At 33.7% G+C, this 21,026-nt stretch overlaps 3 protein-coding genes and 1 long non-coding RNA gene across 11 annotated transcripts in view; 1 reads left to right on the forward strand and 3 right to left on the reverse strand.

Annotated features, from left to right (window-relative positions):
* Nucleotides 1–6,864: 6,864 nt before the first annotated feature.
* LOC116348925 (zinc finger protein 776-like) lies at nt 6,865–8,786 on the reverse strand. Its single transcript, XM_031780151.1, has 6 exons — nt 8,514–8,786; nt 8,090–8,444; nt 7,696–8,016; nt 7,552–7,634; nt 7,209–7,442; nt 6,865–7,118 (listed from the first exon to the last, which is right to left on the reverse strand). Exons 1-6 carry the CDS (start codon nt 8,655–8,657, stop codon nt 6,945–6,947), a joined length of 1,311 nt encoding a protein of 436 aa, XP_031636011.1. The 5' UTR covers nt 8,658–8,786; the 3' UTR covers nt 6,865–6,944.
* A 2,049-nt stretch (nt 8,787–10,835) lies between these two features.
* On the reverse strand, nt 10,836–11,990 carry LOC116348927. Its single transcript, XR_004201864.1, has 3 exons — nt 11,736–11,990; nt 11,122–11,170; nt 10,836–10,997 (listed from the first exon to the last, which is right to left on the reverse strand). It is a non-coding gene; the product is annotated as an uncharacterized LOC116348927 (long non-coding RNA).
* Nucleotides 11,991–12,097: 107 nt separating this feature from the next.
* Nucleotides 12,098–13,135, forward strand: LOC116348926 (uncharacterized protein F58A4.6). The gene is made up of 3 exons (XM_031780152.1): nt 12,098–12,488; nt 12,555–12,669; nt 12,736–13,135. The coding sequence occupies exons 1-3, from the start codon at nt 12,211–12,213 to the stop codon at nt 13,021–13,023; spliced, it is 681 nt and encodes a 226-aa protein (XP_031636012.1). The 5' UTR covers nt 12,098–12,210; the 3' UTR covers nt 13,024–13,135.
* A 381-nt stretch (nt 13,136–13,516) lies between these two features.
* Nucleotides 13,517–21,026, reverse strand: part of LOC116348923 (protein groucho) — a 58,820-nt gene continuing 51,310 nt past the window's right edge. For 5 of the 8 annotated variants that reach the window (XM_031780144.1, XM_031780143.1, XM_031780142.1 and 2 more), the window contains 12 exons: nt 18,436–18,573; nt 17,878–17,907; nt 17,179–17,364; nt 17,008–17,112; nt 16,638–16,694; nt 16,156–16,329; nt 15,833–16,074; nt 15,504–15,753; nt 15,372–15,435; nt 14,927–15,286; nt 14,650–14,849; nt 13,517–14,571 (listed from right to left, as the gene is read on the reverse strand). In XM_031780144.1, the coding sequence (XP_031636004.1) occupies nt 14,464–14,571; nt 14,650–14,849; nt 14,927–15,286; nt 15,372–15,435; nt 15,504–15,753; nt 15,833–16,074; nt 16,156–16,329; nt 16,638–16,694; nt 17,008–17,112; nt 17,179–17,364; nt 17,878–17,907; nt 18,436–18,573 (1,914 nt within the window). In that variant the 3' untranslated portion in view covers nt 13,517–14,463. The remainder of the gene's footprint in view (nt 14,572–14,649; nt 14,850–14,926; nt 15,287–15,371; nt 15,436–15,503; nt 15,754–15,832; nt 16,075–16,155; nt 16,330–16,637; nt 16,695–17,007; nt 17,113–17,178; nt 17,365–17,877; nt 17,908–18,435; nt 18,574–21,026) is intronic. The other 3 variants (XM_031780147.1, XM_031780146.1, XM_031780150.1) reach the window with 3 other exon arrangements.

Here is a 21,026-nt window from a genome sequence, read left to right on the forward strand (position 1 = left end):
ATTTTCTAGATGCACTAGAATTTCGTGATTGACCCCATGGTTGAAGAAAGCAATACTTCCAAATGCCTTATCAAATGATTCGTCAAACTTTCATGGTATGCCTTTAGATAAGTGTTATAGTTGTGACCTCGGAGTTCTCGCTTTGTACTAATGAAAATGTAGTGAACGATATCCAAAGCTGGTGATGCATAGCGTGACATCTGCCATTCGATAAGGCATGTTTTCCGCGGCTGTGTTTTGCTGTTTAACTTGAACATCGCATTGTTCGACCAAATATCACCATGTATTATCACTGAATATGGTTCAGCCTCATTTCCGTCAACACAATTCAACAAAGTGTCAAACTGATTTTGTTCGTATAACTTCACAAAAGGTGAACGTCACTATCATCAGTGATGGCATTGACTATGGTCATGTCAACATAATTACAAAATAGTTCCAGGTCTGGATTATAACCATTTTTGAAATAATTCTCACGTTGAACAGTCAAATCATCTTTGTTTATCATTTCGTAACTTCTTTCCGACATATCTTGAAGAAACAAACACTCGAATGGCGCATCATCAAGTGATTTATAGCACTGAGTGTATTCGAAAAATCCATCGGTGCTAACGATTATGTTTCGTGACACTTGTTGTACGAGTACAAGTTTCGCAGTGAAAATTTATGAAATGTGTCGAGATTAGGGAGTCGAGATTTGGACGATGGATATCCGACATTTGGAATTTTCGATGTTACGACGAAAAAATGGAAAAAAATAATACATTTTTGGAAAATACTTTCTTTTGAGAAATGTGAAATGAAGCACAATTAAATTCTTCATCGAATTGTGTATACAGTACACATGTCGGAATACCGAGAGGTGAATTGAAATTAAAAGTTGAAAATTCATTTTAATTGCATTTTTAAAAGTAAATTATGAAAGATCAATATCAAATCTCTTTATTATAATCCAAATTTTAATCAAAAATCTATTATTGTTTTCACAAATTACGTTCAAAAAAATTCGGTATTTTTATCACTTTTTCACGTCAAAAGTAAACAAGCCGGTAAAATGCATTTTTTTATATGAAGAAATAACTAATTTGGAAAAAAATATATGTCTGCGAATTGTAGATACTTTAATTTAGTTATTGAACAGAAATATTGAAAATATAAAGAAAAACAATTATATTTGTTTTTCATTTTTCACTGTAATATTATTCCGGAATAAATCGTCCAATTGCCGATACATAAAGCACCCAATTTTCAAGTGAAATACTTTGAATTTGACAGATGTGACAGTTAAAGTCGATATTTGGATCATTGTGAAATTCAAACCAAAAATATCATAGATCAGTGAAATAACGTAATATTTTTAAATATTTTTGCTATTTTATTATGAAAAAATAAATAAAATTAAATATGCAGCAAAAATATATCAATCTAATAATTTCAACTTCGATATTTTGTATTGTTTACCTCAATGTAAAGAATGCGTTCCTGAGCTGTCAAAAATTGAAAAAAGTATGAAACTTTTATTTTGTTTTTCAACATTAATACACTTTATAGCTGTCAAAACTTAAAGTTGTTCAAATTTCGCAGTGAAAATTCATGAAATATGTCGAGATTTGGGAGCCGAGAATTGGACGACGAATATCCGACATTTGGAATTTTCAATGTTACGACGGAAAAATGGAAAATATTAATATATTTTTGGAAATTTCTTTCTTTTGACAATTGTGAAATGAAGCACAATTAAATTCTGCATAGAATTGTGTATAGAATGATATTTTTAGATGAAATCAAAAGTGTTAAATATTAAATTGAAGTTGAAAATTCAAACAAATAGTTCGACATTTGGGCGAGTGTCCATATAGGAAATGCGTATCTGTTTCGAAGTTGCTATTTTATGTGTCGCCATCTATTGATAAATAGTCAAATTAAAAATTTACTATTATCTAAGATCCCCTTTTGGGAATAAACAGAAATTATGTTCTATGTATGGTTGAAGTAATTTAAATTACCGTGAAAACTTGTGAATATTATTTTCTTATCAAAGTAAATAATCACACCAAGTTTAAAGCAATTTCAATCAAAAAAATTGCCTGTTCAAAGTTTCACATCATAACGGTACCACAAAGGCAGGTCTTTCATACAAAAATGAAATTTTTTGTGGATTTTTCTATGAAAAGTCTATGAAAAATTGATTGCATCTTAAAACTAACATCAGATTCGGGTTTCTCGTTCCAAAAAACCCCCCACTACACAGTCTTTCAGCGTTCAAATTGAAAGAATATCATTTTAAGGCATTTTTCTCATAAGTGCTTCTTGAGAGTCTAAGTTTTACACCGATCGATCAATGTCGTTGAGAATTTGACCAGATATATTCCTCATAGTGCCCAATCATCCCGTAAAGTCAGATTTTGAATTTCATGTCTGGGCACGAAACCATCGTGTCACCAAAATGGTTGAAAAATGATCAAAAAAGTAAAATGTATGGATTTGGGTACTCCATTCGGACCAAAAAAATTACACCGGTCAACAGATATTGCTCAAAAACTAATCAGCACGTCTCCTAGTAGTCCCAAATCATCCTGCAAAGTCAGAATTTGAATTGAGTTTTTGGAAGAAGATTTATCGAGTTAACAAATTTTGGCAACACGCCACAGGACACAGGACACAGGACACAGGACACAGGACACAGGACACAGGTCACAGGTCACAGGACACAGGACACATCACACACAGCGACGCACATTAATATGCCCCAAAATCATCTCCAATCGTGTTTTCTCATTAAATATGCATAGAAAACATGTTTTGGGATGACTTTAATTTTTTGGCCTAATACAATACCTTCCCTACACTAGGTGTGCGGAAAAGTAATATTACCATGATATCCTCTTCTGAAATAGAAACTTTTAAAAGGCATACAAAATTATTCATATTGAGTTTTCTTGTTTTGATTGAATAAAATCAATCCTTTTGTGAACGGATTGAAAGAAAAACGCATCCAAATTTACAATATTTCAAAGAATTTTTGGTCGACATTTTGCAGAAAATCAAATTTTTGGTAGAAAGCATTTCTTTCGCACTGCGGTAGTCCTCGTCATCTTCCCACTGTGCAGGGTCTTTTTGTAAAAATAATGGTGAGATTTCAAAGCGTTCAAAAAACTGCATTGTATTTGGGGTTACAAACTGTTCCAAGTTCCACTTGCATACCAAGAAATGCTTTCTACGCTAGATGTAGTAAACGACGATGCGGAGCGAAACGTCAAAATGATGGAAGAATTCAATGAAAAACTAACAAAAAAAGAAGAAACATTACAGGATATATTTTTCTTTTTCCCTTAACTCCTAGTGGAGCATAGGGCCTTGAGATAAGAATTCTTATCTTTCTGGTTTCTGTTGATCAATTAATTCAGATAAATCGGTGATCAGCCGATTGTATCCTACATTTCTTATGATTTTTGCCATATTCTATATGGCGTTGGATTTCTATTTTACGTGTCTGTGCTGAAATCCATACCTTTGTTGTACACAGACACGGTTGACACAGTATTTTACGACTACATACGATGTTCTAAACGGTCACCCATTTATCTCCTGACCAAAGCGTGTGCAGCTTAACTCAGTTGATCGAATAGTGCCGCAGTAGTCGTAGTAGCCACTGTGCCCACTAACAGGATATATTACAAGTAAAAAAAGCATACACAGCTATGTATCCCGATTATAATAAAAAAAAAATTATGTTAAAAAATTTAGTTAGACAGCAATTTTATCATTTTGCAAAATAAAAAATAACTCATTTGAAAATCGAAATGTTCCAGTTTTTTTTATTGATAATATTGATAAACGATAAAGGTTTCTTGTCCTAAAATGCATTTTTCTCATAGATTTTTCTGATGAAATTCATTTTTCATAAATAAAATAAACATAAATATTGAAAGTATAGTAATATTTATGCTTCACAAAAAATCCAAAAAAATCAAATTTTTCCAACTGTCGAATAACCATCGATACAATGTTATGAGTGGATTCATACATTCAAAATGCTTAAATAGTGTCCATTAGACACCAGCTAATTAATACAGAGTGAATTAAAGTCATATCTCAAAAAATAGTATGAATCAAACCTTCCGATCCGCTCCGATCGGTAGGTAATGGTTAAAAATCTTTGAAATGTAAAAAATCTGTTCGGTCAACTTAATTTAAATTGATCAAAAGATGCTGAAATACACCCCTAACATGCATATTATGTCCCCGGCTATCGATTTAGAGTAATAGACCTCCATGATTTTTCATTGGCAGTGAGTATTGCAATTAAAGGGTTCATCAAAATCGAAGTTTTTGTGAAATTTCGAAAAACGGACCCGGAAGATTATGGTCAAAAAACATCATTGGTGCTTAAAATCGTTCTGGTGGGTAAGTACCATCCACGAACTACTGATTAAGCCTAAAAAACAAAACGTTTATCATGTTTGAGAAAAAAAGTTCAAAAATACGTGAAATGCATGAAAATCGGCCTTTCCTTGATATATTGGTAGCTCTCGAGCGAGCTTAGGAGTACATCAACCTATATTTTTTTCACCGGAAATCGATTTCTCGGGCCCGAAAATAGTGGAAACCGGCCCGGTCCATTAAGTAGCAAAAAAATTTTTTTTTTTGGCCACCCTACTCTGGACTTAGCGGCAGATGCGGTGTGCATTTACTTTCATTTTCTTCGCATTGTAGCCACAAAATGCAACCGTTAGATGTCTCTGTGTATGGACCTGTCAAGGGCTACTATGCATTGCAATGCAGTGCTTGGCAAAAGAACAACGCCAATAAAGCACTTGAAATCCGCCATATAGCCGGTCTAGTCTGTGCTGCTTTGGATTTGGCGTTAACGCCAAAAGTGATCAAAGCGGGTTTTGAGACAACTGGCATCTGGCCATTCAATCGAGATAAGTTTACTGATGCAGACTATGTCCAGGCCGTAGAGCAAAATGCAGCGGCAGTCTCAGTTGAGGCTAATCAAAATGAGGCGGAACAGCGGCGTATTGTTTTGGCCGATTTCACAGATATTGTTATCAACAAGGGCGCGTCGTCATCAGAACCATCAACATCCCGACCATCTACATCTTTGTCTGGTGCTACCAGTTCGTCATCCCTTCTGGATGAAATTGGTCCGTTACAAGTTGGTACTCCAAAAAAGCCATCTAATAGAGGCCGAAAAGCAATGCAAAGTAGTGTATTGACTTCTCCAGGAAACATAGCTTCTCTAAAGAAGAAGGCAGCTTAAAGAAAAGATAAAGTAATTCCGAAAAAAGCAGCATCGAAAAAGGCAAAACCACCAACTGAACGCGCCAAAACACAGAAATCGACATCCAAAGAGGACCAATCGCCATCATCTGCCTCTGAAGATGATGACTTTTGTATCATTTGCATCAAGAAAATGCCGAAAAAATTAACCGCTGCCAATTCTATCAAGTGCAATTCGTGCGAACGGCCGGTTCATTTGAAGCGTGCGGACATGCGTAGAAGCTACTCCATTTGCAAACATTGCGACTCTGACTTGGACTTGGAAGAGGATCAAGAAATGGAGTAAAATTAAGAAAAAATGCCATTTGTATTCTTGATTGCTTTAAGAGGCTTTCACAATAAATAAACACTGTTATTTTTTGTATTTATAAAGATGCATGTATAAATCCCTGCATAATATAGACTATGACTAAAAAAGAGTGAGAAAGAGAAAACGTGTCTCGTAACCGGACACTCTCCCTTACCATTAGAATTAACACATGCTTCCCAACGTTTGATCCATTCATCCATGCACTTGGCATAGGCCGGCGCTGAAATCTCGCTAAAGGCTTTTTTCGATTTTTGTTTGATGTTTTCAATTGTGTCCAAATGCTTACCCCTCAGTGGCAATTTGAGTCTGGAGAAAAGAAAAAAATCACACGGAGCCATATCTGGCGAATTCGGTGCTTGAGCAATGACTTTGGTTTGATTTTTTTTGCCAAGAATTCACAAACAACGAGAGTCGTACGGGATGGCGCGTTATCGTGATGCAAAATCCATGAGTTTTCGGTCCACAATTCTCGTCTTTTCAAGCGAATTTTCTCGCGCAAATGCTTCATAACAGCCAGATAATACTCTTTATTGACGGTTTGACCTTCTGGCAAGAATTCGTAATGAACAACACCACGATAATCAAAGAATACCGTCAGCAACACTTTCACTTTCGACCGACTTTGACGTGGTTTTTTGGGTTTCGGCTCGTTTTTTTCGCGCCATTCGGATGATGTTGTTTTCTTGATGGAAATATCCTCAAAGGCTTTCTGTATCATTTTTAATGTATCCGCACAAGAAATTTCATTCAAAACACAACATTTCAAACACACTCTTTGTTCAGTTAATTTATCCATTGTAAAAAATCGAAAAACGCACTCGGATTGACCAAAACAAACCGCTGTCCAACACATACTAGCTAACATATTGCCCACAATTTTTGCACATGTATCGAGGTCGATACTACAAACCTAACAAAAAAATAAATTTGATCATACGCGAACCGCGCTCGATTTAATTCGCGATTTCCGAGAACTTTTTGATCAGAGGGTAAATAACGATCAGCTTCCAAACTCATATATGTCGCTTGATAAATAAAGAATAGATTCGATCCGCTTCGTTCGGTGTTACAGCGAAAGTTATGTTTGTTGATTTTTTACCTTTCTTCTTTGTCTTCTTTCCAATAGAAATGTGATATGTGACATATACATATAACATATGTTTTAAACACTGGTATTTAACCGCTTAATATCTTTTCCAAATCTGTTTGGTACTTGCCGTTTTCGATAATTATTTACTTATTATTTATTGGATTTTTCTGTTTATAAACAATCGATAAAAATATGAAAATATTCTTATAAATTTCTACTTTATAATGTACATGGTCTAGCAATAATAAAATTGGACAATTAGTCGTCGGTTATGAATTCTTCGTCATATGTCTCTTCCTCGAAGTTAATGTCGAGTTCTTCTTCTTGTTTAATCATCTCAACAACTTCATACGTTGAATCAGCTGCTTTTTCGGCTTTCTTTTTCCGTGGCTTCCGGTTGTTTGGTGTTTTGTTATGTGTGCGTCTATGTGCCTGTGTATCGTACATTACATATAAAGGTTAGTATTCATTCAAAGATGACTAATGACATTTTTGTTCGATTTTACAAACCATTTAACTTACCACTAAGTGATGATCTCGTTTGAATTTGCGTCCACATTGTTCGCATTCGTAGCGAAATACGGTTGAATGTACGGTGTTTCTGTGTGTTCGAAGTATGTGTGGTGATTTAAATTTTTGTGGACACTGGTCGCAGGCAAAATTTCTTTCTTCAAAATGAGCATACCGATGATAGGTCATATGGCTTTGTGAACGAAACCGTTTTCCACACACATCACACATATATTTGCGAATGTCCTTGGGGACGAAAATAATTTTTATACAGATATGAAAAAAATGTCTGTTGTTTATATTTTAACGAGAAAAAAAGACAATAGGAATGTCTAACAATAGGAAAATATTTTACCTTGTGGCACCGAATGTGGGAAGCCAGATCTTGTTTATTTTTGAAGCTCTTCTCGCAAAGATGACACTTTGCCGGTCTTATACCTGAAGGAAGAAATGAATCGTCAAAAATATTGCTTATCAAAATAAATAAATAACGGCATACCGGTGTGGTCTTGCATGTGATAATCGAAATTTGATTTTTCGTTGAATGTTTTCGGACAATGCGGACACGAAAAACCCGGTAAGCCTTTATGAATACGAATATGCGCCTCGTAAACCTCTTTGTAAACAAAACGTTTATTGCACTTGGCGCATTTATACGGGTATGTTCTCTTTGGTCGACTTTCTGCGTTATTTTTGCCATCTTGTCCCTGTGTTTCTGAATGCTGATCTTCGTCATCATCCTCATATTCTTCGTTTTGCGTTATTTCATCAACAAATGTATTCATGTACTCCGGTTCTAAATATTCAATCGTATATTCATCTGCAGAGAAACAAAAACCAAATTGTAATTTCATGTGTAACAATTGATCGGGGGACAAAATACAATATCAAACCTTCGTCTCCATTGGCTGGAATGATAACACCTCCTCTAACAAGCTCCGCTTTGGTTTTTTCGTCGAGAAATTCCACTTCGATCGATTGATTGGACACTTTTTTTGCTGACACTTCATCATTGGAAATTTCAAAGTCCATATCTGTCGTTGCCAACAGTTCATTATTATTTACCGTCTCATCCGATTGATCTTCGAAATGTTCGTTTTCTTCATCCACATTATTTTGTTTCAACTCCTGCAGTATACTTTCAAACTGATTCGACGTTGTCCTTGCCTTTCGTACAAATGCATCAAATGTATTCAACTGAGATTGACAATAGTCACAAACACGCTCTGGATATCCTTCCTTCATAAGCTATTTTTTTTTTTTGTAGAAATTAAACAGATTAATCTTTTGTCGTGTTAAATGCATTATTTTATTTACCTGAATTCCGAGACATGAAATAAATTTCTCGCCCAATTTGGTGATTTGATCTTTTTCAATAAGTGAATGTGATGTATCGTCAGCAACGTCAATCGCACATATTCGGCACAATTGCAGCGGATCGATTGCTTTTTTCACATTCATTTTATCGGTTTATTCTTTAGTTTCACGTAAACATTTAAACAGAATTATATTTGATGAAGGTTCACGTTTAACTGATGCAAAATTAACTCAAAACATTAAAATATACCATTTGTAGACACTAGGTGCGAATTTACTAATTATGACAGCTGCATTATGTTTGGTTTGGGATACAATATGTCAGATTTAGTTCATTTTGATTTCAACGCGCGGCGCTGTGAACAATGAACATGGAATTTGAAAATAAAATAAATTCATTATATGAAATATGTGCCGAACTTTTTAAAACGATTTTCTACTTGATTTGGTTGAAATGTAATGTATTTCATTGTTATATCGATTTAATAATATTGTTGAATTTATGACCTAATGAACAATTGTTCTCAGAGTAAAAATGCACTTATGATGCAAATACATTCAAAATATCCGTGGAGAATAGAATAGTTTTCCTAATGAGATACGAAATAACATTTTTTTCCCCAAATTGGTACAATGATGACATTGCAATCCCAAATAACTGTCTCATAATTTTAACCCCAAATTTATGAACTCTATTGTAATATCTTTTTCAACCTAGCTCTGATTTTATATTATCGATATTTTTGATTCTTTGCAATTCGAACAAATATTTTCATAAATTTCCAAGACAGTCAAATCATGGACTGTCGGAACTTCATAGTTCATACCATTATCGATATGGGTAGAAAACTATTTTTAAAGTGCATTCGGGTTAAATACATTTTATCAATACTTGTTAAGCAATCAGTTCTCATTGAGAGGCACTTCACACGGTTTGATTTTTCTTTAGGCATTTTCACCAAATTAATTGATTCACCAGATAAGTTGAATATAAATTTAATACCCTTACGATTGGCTTGTAAACGTCTTGGGTGTTCGATTTAAACTATCTTTTTCATTATTGCTGCTTCAGTGGCAGAATTTTTCTTAGTAGGCAATATAAATATTTTTTATATCATGTTTTGGCGCTATAGTCAACCGTATCATGTAAAATATAAATTTCCATTAAATGATAATTTTGAACATCCGTATTGCTCTGGAGCTGAGGATATTTTGAAGTGCTATCGAAATAAAGTGCGTACAGTGAGGCTGGGTAGACCAACGTACTTCGCGCCAGTAATAGAAAATATATTTCCATATATAATATATAAAATAGAGACCAATTGAGAGTAATTTACAAAATGGAAGAAATTATTTTTGAATCTAGTTAAAAGGTTTAATAATACATGATTTAATTTAATATGTTTTCAGTCCCAGTAACCTATTTTTGGATTCTGTTGTATTCCTTCTACAAACACGTCAAAGACACTACCGCCACTGTATTGATGGTCCCCCAATATATCACCTCTATCCCTGTAGCTAAGTCGCCAGTTTGATCATAAAAGATTTGATTTGAATATTTAATGAGAGTTTACTCTAATGAAAATTACAATTAAACTTTCATATCATAGCATATCATAACCAAAAGTGCAATTCAAATTCTCTTTTTTCTCTCAAAAAATCTTTTGAAAAAAAAAATCGTATAATTTCGTATAAATAAATGTTGTAGAAACTTGAAGATTGAAACTTTATTCAACATTGTTTTTTTTTTAAACAAAATTTTCAACTTTATTAAATTAATTACAAAAAATGCATATAAAATATCTAATAAAAATCTGTTCATAATTAGAGATATTTTGAATATATGTGCGATTTAGTTTATTTGAGCGAGTACAAGTGGCTATGAAAATAAAAAAGGAATAAATCAATTTCTTTCAAAAAAAATTATAATGTCCACCATTTAGCAGATGTGTTGCCATGTTCAATAGTTATTATTTTATTTGCACCCAACGCTGCCGCTTCTGCTGTTGCCTTAACATACACATTTAACTCTTTACATCGTTCTGCAAATCTACAAACTTGCTCACGTTTCACTTCATGATAATATAAACTTCGGGAAGATGACCCTTCATCTTTGACCGCGATGTAGCAAAAACATGATGATGTGCTCGTTGGATATGCTATGCTTTCGACTTGGCCAGTCAAAGTGTATGCCAGTACACTATGAACTGTAAAATAGATGAATTCAAAACCGGAGAATAAATTAATATTGAAATTCACCAATTTGCTTGGATTTTTTGTATCTTTGATTATCAAAAAAAAAAAAATGAATACTTGCCGGCCGCAAAAAAGATGGCATAAACTAGAAATTTCTGCATTTTGTTCAATTTTAGTTTTTAATTAAGGCAAGTTGTCACACCACAGCAAAATTTACTTTTTTAGATCACAGCGCGAGCATCAAATGATCAAAATAATCAACTCTTTCACTTCGGGTTTCAGTATCAACTGATAGAATAAGAATTCAAATGAATTTAACCACATAAATTGGTATGATGCAATTTCTTCGAAATAATATAGAATTCCAATTGAACCACTTAAAACAATAAAATTCGCATATATTTTCACTTACATTATTGTCAACATCTAAATTATTATTCCACAGATACGTCACTTGTGTCCTAGGGGATAGACACCAATTTCTATTATATTTAGTTTCATTTAATATGTATTTAGTGTCTTTTAGTATACAAACAAAAACGCAATTAATCTGCATCTATACAGAGAACAATTGAAACGATTGTTACAATATTTTGTTTACAAAAATGTACCGCTAATCTCATCATAAGAAAAGTATTGGCAATGTATTTTGTATGGATCAGTAGAAGTATCAATATGAACATTTGTTCACAAATATTCTTTTAGTAGCTTCTAGTAGATTCTAGTATACTTTTAGTTTTGTATAGTGAACATTTGTGTCTACCCCTTGTAAAAAGCTTGTGTCAAAGGTGAATAAAAAATCTAATAAAATAATTAAATTAACAGAGAAGAAGAAGATCGATTCATTTTTTAGCAAATACCCTTGGGACGCATCATTTAGGGTCTCAAAACAACAGAATGATGCAGCTTTTTTTCTTTTAGTGAACTCTTTTTTCAGCTATTTTTAAGACTGTTCAGAGCCGTTAAGGCTCTTTAACTCAAAGTTTCCCAGAGTAAATACTTTTTTTTAGAAATATAGAAATTTACCACGATTTGCTTCAGGGAGGTTGGCTTGTAGATTCATTCAGAGCATACTTGATAACATTTCAAATGAATTGATCGGTGGAATTTGTCGGCTAAATCCCAGGCAAAAATTCAAAAATGTTGTGTTAAAAAGTTCATCATAACTCAACAATTTAAAATAAATGTTTGTTTATTTCATCTTTTGCCACAAAGAAATTACAAAACTACCGACTTTTATATTTATGAGAAGAATGAATGTGATAAATTGAATTATTGAAGATAAATTTATTGCGTGTTATGAACTGTTGTTTTTGTTTTAAATATTTGAGGTTATATCGTTCCATAAAAGAATTGACATAAACACAGTGCTGTCATATACTGAATTCTGTCATGACAGTAGTCAAAAATGTTCTAGACCAAAACAACATCCAAAGCAAATAACATTGTGTTCGAATTCCATAGCTTTAAATTTGTATTAGATGAACGTGAACATTCTAAAATGAAACCAGTTTCATTCATCGTAAAGCTGCCTGATTCATATTATACATTTTCTATCGTAAAACAAAACAAATGTACCATCATTGAGGCAGTTGATGAAATCGATGGTGCTGGCGTAACCAAAGCTATAACTCCAAATCAGCTAGTGTATGCTGTAAAAGAATTCAATTTGCTCAATCGATTTCGTCGACGAGTATTTTACCTGTTAAAAGAATTAAATTCAACAGTGTTGTTTTGCATCGTTGAGCCGATCAATGGCGGACTAATCGATTATGCTTGGTAAATTTGTTGTGAAACATACACTTGTTTTGTGATGATTTTTAATGTGGATTTTGATGATTACAGGTGCCAACGAGCGACATTATTAACATGGGAATACGTTGAGACAGAGAATTTAATGTCATGGCTGTCAACGCTTGGCGGTGCCTTCTCTGCATTAGGTGATTCAGTTGAAAAATGTGTAAGACACTTGAAATTTGGTCGCCAGTAGAAATGTGTTGATGAGTTTTTATATTCTGTCATTTAGGCTGATGTAGCAGGAAAAATATCAAGGTATCAATTGAAATTGGCGTCCAGAAGTGGAGACCCATCGATAATTGTACGATGCAAACTGTATTACAGCATATCACTGATTCAAAAGGGTAAATTGAATGCGGCAAGAAAACTGATATTAAGTCAATACGAATATGCAAAAGAAGAACGATTGGCGGGCGATAATCGAATATATAAAATGTGTCATGGTATTTGGCTCAAATTACAATATGCTCAATCATTGAAACTTCAAAATCGACGTAAAATCCATAGTAAATCGTAGTTTGAAAATGACCTTACCTTCAAATGAGTCAGATGAAGAGGGCGAAAATAATGTTGAAACTAGAAAATGTTAAAGATGATGGTGAAATAAAACATGCTTCTTTTATTTTCAATGTTCATTGTTTTATTTTGAATTGCAATCTGTCGTTCTTCACATTTATTCTTCTTCTTCTTTTTCTTTTTTTTTAAACGGTTTCCAGAGCTGAATTTTCAAAGTTTAAAATCTAAAATGGTTTTTGTTCATTTTGTCCCTTCTTAAATCGTACATCGTGAATTGCAATTTATATTGTTCAGCTGTTGCAAGGAAATTTACTTATTAGCATTGAATTATTATTCGAATATTAACAATACACATTCAGATTTAGTAACCATTTAACTCTTAAATATTGAATAAACTCTAAATATGAGTTCATCTTCCATTTTAAATCTGTAAAAATGCTTCATTTATAAATGAAATGGCGTGAATGAAATCGGTCTGAAATCCAGTGTTTCGCTTCGTTTTCTTCCATTTTTTTATTGTATAATCAAAAAATATAGGTGCTATTTAGCCGAACAACTCTATAGTGCCGAACAAAAAGAAAAAATCTTCAACGCGGTTCTAATTGTTGAGTTGACAACCTAATTTTATGTATATATTTGGGGATAGGGGGAGGGGAACAAGATCAGATGCAGAACATTTTGAGAAATAATAATTCCATTCGATTGCATTAGTTATTAGTACATTTAAATGAGAATATTGTATATAGATTTTTTTTTCATTGACACTTAACATTTGACATTTTTCTATGCTATTGATAATAGTTTAATCTTCGTGTGTTTTCACATTTAAAAAAATTGCATTTATCAACTAAATTTCATCAGACATTTAGAGCTTCGTTTTATTAAACTGTTTATTTGTTTTGATTTCTAAATTAAGTTGGTAAAATCATTTTCAATGTTGTCATTCATTTGTTGGTATTGTTGCACAGCTTCGAGTTGCCAAAAATGTAATCGAACAGTTTTCACTTTTCACACAAAACCAACGACAAACAAATTATCTATACATTGCTCAAATTGTGATCGTTTAATGTGTTCATTAATATGAGGAGTACCATAGTGTTTCTCTGTCATTTCAATAAAATGTATTTTAAATTTAAAATTGTACAATAGATTTTAAAATTACACGAAATTCTCTGTCAAGTTTTTTTTATTTATATTTTAAAGTAATTTTGGTTTAATTTCTACACATTTCTTTTTCTTCTTCAATGCGATCATCATTAAATTCTACATAATTATTTTTCTTTTTTTTTCCATTGAACATCTTTTTACACAATTCGTATTGGTTCCATGTTATGCGTTATTTTCTTTATGTTTTTCTTCTTCTTTTCTTCTTATTCGTGATTTTCTCTTCTTTGTCAGTTGAAAGAATGAACGATGAAAATGAGAAACCATTAATGTTTGCTTAGTATATAACTTCGTAAACAGTAGCCTTCTTATCACCCGATCCAGTCACTATGTATTTGTCGTCAGCAGATATATCGCAACTTAGCACTGATGAAGTTTCTTTCGACTGCATTGAACGAAAAAAAGAAACTCGTTAATTTTACTGGTCGCTTTGAATGAAAAAAAAAAAATCAAATAAATTTACCTGAAATATACTAGCGCCGTACGGTGTTCGCCAAGCATTTAGCAAGTTATCTTTGCCGGTTGAAACGAACCATTTGCCACAGGTGGCGAAGCGTAATGAGAGTACACAGCTTTCATGTAACAATAATTGGTATTTGTCGGGTTTGTTGGCATGCAACACTTCTACATGTGAATTTTCCATTCCAACTGCCAACCAATCGCCTGTTTAACCAACAAAATTGATTGAATAGAGTTGAGTTTTTGAATTTTCAATTTAAATAAATTCAATATACACATACCAGTCGGACAATACCCGAGCGAGAATATTTGTGAACTGAAATCATGCTGTTGCAATTGTCGTCCCTCTCGCAAATCCCATGAGCGAACTGTATTGTCCAATCCACCCGTCCATAATCGATTACCGTCGGGGCTTATATCAATGCAAGATGCACCGTCTGTGTGCCCTTGAAATTGTCGCACCAATGCTTGATTATGTAGATCCCAAACGGCAATGTGACCATCACTGCAACATGAAAAGCACACTTTTGAATCCGGACTTATTGCCAACGCGTAGCATGCAGGAGCCGATGATGTAAGTTCAGCTTTAATTCGAGGTGTCGGACTGGCCAAATCCCAAATCGATAGATTCGATGCTTCACCTTTTTTGTGTAACAAAAATAAAATCATGTGAAATAAGCGAAAATAATTTGAAGAACTGCTTCCATTGAACATCTAAATACATACCACCAACAATTAATGTACGGCCGTCAGGTAAAAGTTTAACAGATCGAATGTAGTTGTCTCGTTGCTAAAATACATAAATCATATTATAAATAATGGTTTACATAAAATTTATCGGACATTTCTGACACTCACCAAACAGTCAAGCTGGCTAACCGGACTCTTGTTACCCGGTTGTGATATATCCCAAACTTTGACACAGCCTTTGCCACCGGTATAAACATATTTCGTTGGATTCGATATGGTAACAGCACACACAACTTCACCATGTGACAGAGCGTTTATTTGACGTGCATGACGGGGAATTCCTGGTCCATTCAAAGCGTCTGCTGGGAATGGCACTGGTTGTGATGTTCCCTCACCGTTCATGTGATAAGAATACGCACTGCAAGCACACCACACAAAAATCAATTGCATTCATTTAAAAAAAAAGAACCTGTGCGAATGTAGCTCTTGACACTTACGGTTTTCCTCCAGCCGCATGTGGGGCTGCTGTAAGCGGTAAGCCATTTGTACGAACATGGCCATGTGGATCAAATGCCCGGCCATATTCGGCTGGTGCTCGGTATGGATCGGGTAGTCGTTGATACGGTGATGGATACCCAACAGGTATGGGTGGAACAGCACCTTTTCCTGCTCCTGGGGTACCGCTTGCATTTGGTGTTGTCGATCGAGCCTTTGTGCCGGGAGTTCCTGGTTTATCCAACTAAAAAAAAACATGACACACAAACATATGAACGCATTGAAATTATGGTCATTGAACAATATGGTAATTGCGTGTGCTTACATCCTTCGTTTTTAAACTGGGTGTTGAACGGGATGAACTTGAACCAGAGCGAGATGGTGGTCTTTCAGCCGAAGGTTTCGAATTACTACCGCCCGGTTTGTCATTTCCATTTAATCCAATGCTGTCGCGTGAATCTACGGCATGATCGCCATTTGCGCGAGGTGACGGTGATTCCTTTAAAAAAATAAATACAAAAATTCATTGTTATATTAATTAAGCTGATATGTTTTTAATTTACAATTTTCTTTGCGAAATTATTACTTTCACTGATTGACTTTGTGAATAAAATTAAGATAAAACTTGTCGATGAACAAAAATAAAAACAATAAGAAAGTAAAGAAAAAATGACGATCATAGACATTAGACAGAAATGGAGAGCAATCTTATGTGCATTTAATAGCTCTTATTGACTTAAATATTTTTTTTTTTCGATTTTGACTTGATGTGTGTGTGTTCTGTTTTTTTAGCGATACAATACTTACCCTTTCATTTGCAACATCCACAACTAAATCCTGGTCGCTTTTCTCTCCATCACTCTCCTAGATTATTTTCGATATTCCAAACATAAAAAAATAGAACAAAAAAAAGGAAAATGAAACAACCGAATGAAAATACCAAAAAAATTCGATAAAACAAACGAAAAAAAAAACAAACTCTACGCAAACTTTTCTTCTTTAGTATATATCTATATTAGTCAAGTCCTTCTTTTTTTGAATTTATTTTTTGTGTAATTTTACGCGGTTTTAATTTTATTTTACTCATCGAAACAAAAGAGAGAGATAGAGAAAAAATGTCATACAATACCAAGCTTAGCACCAAATTTATTTGGAAATTATTTTCGTTCATACTTACGTTGGTTAATTTATCCTCTTTACGTCGTTTTGTATCCTCTATCTCTCGTTCTGGCGGTGATCGTGGCCGATATTTTTCACGTTCTGCTGGTGATACAGAATTACGCTGAAACAAACAGTTTGGACACATTAGATTTGTTGATTCAATTTTTAAATATTAATTTATATTTACCAATCGTTCTTCTGCCGATGGTCCGCCCAAGGGGACTTTTATGTCTTCTCTGTGTAAATCCTGTGGCACTTTTAGCAATGCTTGTGGTCCATGTGGTAGACCCATTGGGCCGGCAAACGAGCCCAATGAACCTAGCGTTGGTATCGGATGTGGTGTCATGGGTATTTGTTGGGCATGCATTTGTTGCTGTTGAAACAAAACAAGCACAAAAAATACGTTAAAATAGTGAAAATGCAATAAAAAATACACATAGATATCTTATTTAAAATGAATAAATGATATTGAATGTTTACCAACGAAAATAAGCAAGCAATTAGTTAAAAATGCATCAATAAATGTAGTAACTTAATGTTAGTGTGCAACGAATGCCAGTGTACATTTAAAAGAAAAAGTGCGTGCATTTTGTTAATTTAGTGTGTGATATTTGTGAATTGGCGATTATTATTTATTTATATATTTAAGCTTGTGTGTCATCAAAAATTATAATTATTCGAAAATAAGTGAAAAATATTGCAAAATACATAGAAAAAGCAACAACGAAAAGCAATGATGGCAAAAAAATTAATTCTTTTTTTTCGTCTTTTGTGTGAATACATGATGACCAAGCGCAATTATGATGTGAAATGAAATGAAAATAAACACAAATGCGCGATCGAACAAATGTTATCATCAAAATCAGTAGCACGTTTACGAACTTACGATCAATTGCTGGATTGCTGGATGCTGTTGCTGTATTTATTTTTAAACGCACGTGTTTGTATATTGTATTTTTTTTTGTATGTGTAGGTGGTAAGTAGAATGGGAGAAAAAAAGAGAAACCGTAAATTTTTGCAATAATTACAGGAAATAGTTAATATCCTGTTGAATTGATTTTGTTTTTGAATTTGGAATTTGCTTGTATTTTAAACTATTTTCTATTCCATTTATCCCATATTCCGTATCTATTTTATTAAGGCAGGAAAATTTCCGAGCAAAACTACTATTGGTAGGCCAATTCGACAAAGTTTAAACGAAAAAAGAAATCGAAATAAAAAATATCCAAATAAATTTTAACATTTCGTTCTTCAAAAAGGAAACCATCGCCAAAAAATAAAAACTAAAAATATTACTTTCAAAATCTAATCGGTAAACTACCTCTAATTCGCGGAATATACAATTTGGCTATATTTTTGCATACTCTTTCAAAAAGAAAAAAAAATCGCCTTCGCTCAGGCATAGATTTCAAATGCTACATAAATCAAACATATATATACTTACGCCAATGATAGCATTCAACTCCGGCATTGTAACTTGTTTGGCTCGTTCAACAGCCTGAAGCACAGATTGTTGATGCTCTGGTTGTAAACACGGAAGCAGTTGATTTATCAATGCACTCAAACGTTTCGCTATTTCTGTCTGTAAACGAAATAAAGAAAAAAAAACGGTTCCAATTAAAATTGTGAATAAAAAAAATGCGATCAAGGTAATTTGAATGGTATCACACTCTCTATCTCTATTTTAATAGTGTGTAAACTTTTTGACCGGTCAATCGATCCTTCTTATTTACTCAACATTCACTTGGAATGGTTCTTTGTAGATAAGAGACTTCTTGAAATATTCATTCAACACTGAATGTGAAGTGGCATCTACAATGTTGCATGTACCATTGAAAATGAGAAGCAAAATGGCTTTGGCCATATGTGAATGTAGTGCTTGAAAAACTACACGAATATTCATCGACATAGAATGATGATACAAAGGGAATAGAAGCGAAGGAACTCAAAGGAAAATCTCTTCTGTGAACCACGAAGGTATATCTTTGTGCAATAATCCCGGAAAAGAACAAAACAGGCTAAGTATGCGAGATTGGAGTGTGCACAAACACAAACAAATACTTTGAACAAACACCAAGGCATGAAAATCACCACGAAATACATGAGCCATGTATCATGTTCGTCACAAGTCAAGACGACACCGACATCGTATACGATTTCAAACGAAATGGGAATAAAAAAAGACGTCACCCCTTCTACCGAAGTGAAGTTCGTGATAGGAAATAAGACGATTTTATTCGCTTTACAGACCAAATGCACATACGATGAAAATTCATCTTTTTATTCGCCATTCATTCTTCGTTGGATCTATGCACTCATGCTTAAATTGTGTTTCCTTTTTCCGTTTTATTTTGTTGTTCATTGCTTCGTCATTTCATCTGTTCATCTCTCTATACTATTTATACGAGTACATAGAGCGATAACCAAGTTTCATTTTGACATACGATGGTTGAGTTCCTATACAAACTATGCTCACGGGGTTTGATAAAGTTTGCCACAGTCTATTTGATTTCGATTTGACATCTACGTTATGTTTACGCGTGTGAAATGGTAAAAATGGATTTTCGTCATCTTATTCTTCTTCTTCTTCGTCTTTTTCTTTTGTTGGAAAATGTGGGTCGTATTCCGTTGCATAGATGGATATATGTATACCATACAATATTATCATAATCATTACATTCATCTGAGTCTCACGAGACATACAAATGCTAGCTTGTCACTTGTTAGTGAGAAGAGAGCGGTTGAGAAAAATGACAGATAGAAAAACAAAGCGCTCCGTTACTTTTCCAATCTTTCAATCGGGTAGATTTACAGCATTATTTTTTCAACGTTACTTCACCGTTGATATTGGCTGAAAACCTTAACAAAAAAAAAAAAAACATAACTCATGTCTTTGTAGGGAATGGGCTAATTTCGGAATATTCTACCGCATTTTCAAGTTTATGTGCGGTGAATCGAGGGAAAAAAACTATATAATGAAATCAAGAAACTTCAATGTACCAAATAAACATGAAGCCATGTAAAACGCTGGAGAATTGAAGATAGAGACTATTTTGTTCTTTCGATTTAAGTTTTAACAACATCTCATTCTAGATTTTCGACGAACTTTTCCACTTCGTAATTGGCTTTTCATTCCGCAGTGTTAAACAAACACTGCAAAACAGTTCATTGTTTACATTGCCACTAAACAGAGACGGCGAAGAAAAGTAGCCTTAATGACTGTAATTACGTATACCACCATTTTCTGTTCTCTCACTCTCTCGTCTTAACAGTTTGACAAAACAATTTCAGCAACTGTTCATTGTGCATCGCATTTACATCGGCAAATACATTTGACAGCTATCAAACGAAAATGTTAATAAAAGAAATGGCAACGAATTCACTATACACAATGTAATAAATAACATTCGACTTTATTTTATAAGCGTTAAACTTGATGATTTTCTTTTAGCCATTCCGAATAAATCGAATATTTACACAAAACGTGCGAAAGAAACGAAACGAAAAAGCTCCAAATCCATGGGGAGAAATGTGCATAAAACTGTTATATCTGAACCGCAGTAAAGTGCCGATGTGGATAAAAATCAAATAAATAACAGCAAGAAGAGAGAAGTAGAAAAAAAAAGATGTAACGCAAAGTAAATAAAATGGAAGACCAACACATGTGCACACCATGTACACCATTCGATTTGGCATGTTCGCAATCGGAGTAAGAAAACCAGCACACAACAAAAATAAACATCAAGCCTTTCCACTTTGTGAGTTTGACATGATGAAATCGCTTGATATTTTGCTGATGTACAATGTTGGATGGCAAACAAGAAATGTCTACTCATTTGATATGCCACCGCATTTCAGAGGGTTGGAATGAGAAATGTTCCATTTTTTTGTTCAATGCTCTAATTTTCGTATAATATGCTTGCCATTCGGAATAAGCAAACTCAGTGGTACTGAGTAAACATCATGACTATGTAATGAAACGATTATTCGAACCGAATTCCATATCAATACATTGTTATTGATTACAACAATTCG

The sequence above is a fragment of the Contarinia nasturtii genome, unplaced genomic scaffold (assembly GCF_009176525.2).
Source record: "Contarinia nasturtii isolate CC-2019 unplaced genomic scaffold, AAFC_CNas_1.1 Cnas_scaffold_2678, whole genome shotgun sequence".
NCBI lineage: Eukaryota > Metazoa > Arthropoda > Insecta > Diptera > Cecidomyiidae > Contarinia > Contarinia nasturtii.

Bases quoted from the DNA above. Each gene is read 5' to 3' on its own strand.
- LOC116348926 (XM_031780152.1), top strand. From the start codon at position 12,211: ATGAAACCAGTTTCATTCATCGTAAAGCTGCCTGATTCATATTATACA. The intron at 12,489-12,554 runs GTAAATTTGTTG...TGATGATTACAG, and splicing joins GGACTAATCGATTATGCTTG to GTGCCAACGAGCGACATTAT. The intron at 12,670-12,735 runs GTAAGACACTTG...TCTGTCATTTAG, and splicing joins GTGATTCAGTTGAAAAATGT to GCTGATGTAGCAGGAAAAAT.
- LOC116348925 (XM_031780151.1), bottom strand. From the start codon at position 8,657: ATGAATGTGAAAAAAGCAATCGATCCGCTGCAATTGTGCCGAATATGT. The intron at 7,635-7,695 runs GTATGCCGTTAT...TTCTTCCTTCAG, and splicing joins TCACATGCAAGACCACACCG to GTATAAGACCGGCAAAGTGT. The intron at 7,443-7,551 runs GTAAAATATTTT...TTCGTCCCCAAG, and splicing joins CCCACATTCGGTGCCACAAG to GACATTCGCAAATATATGTG.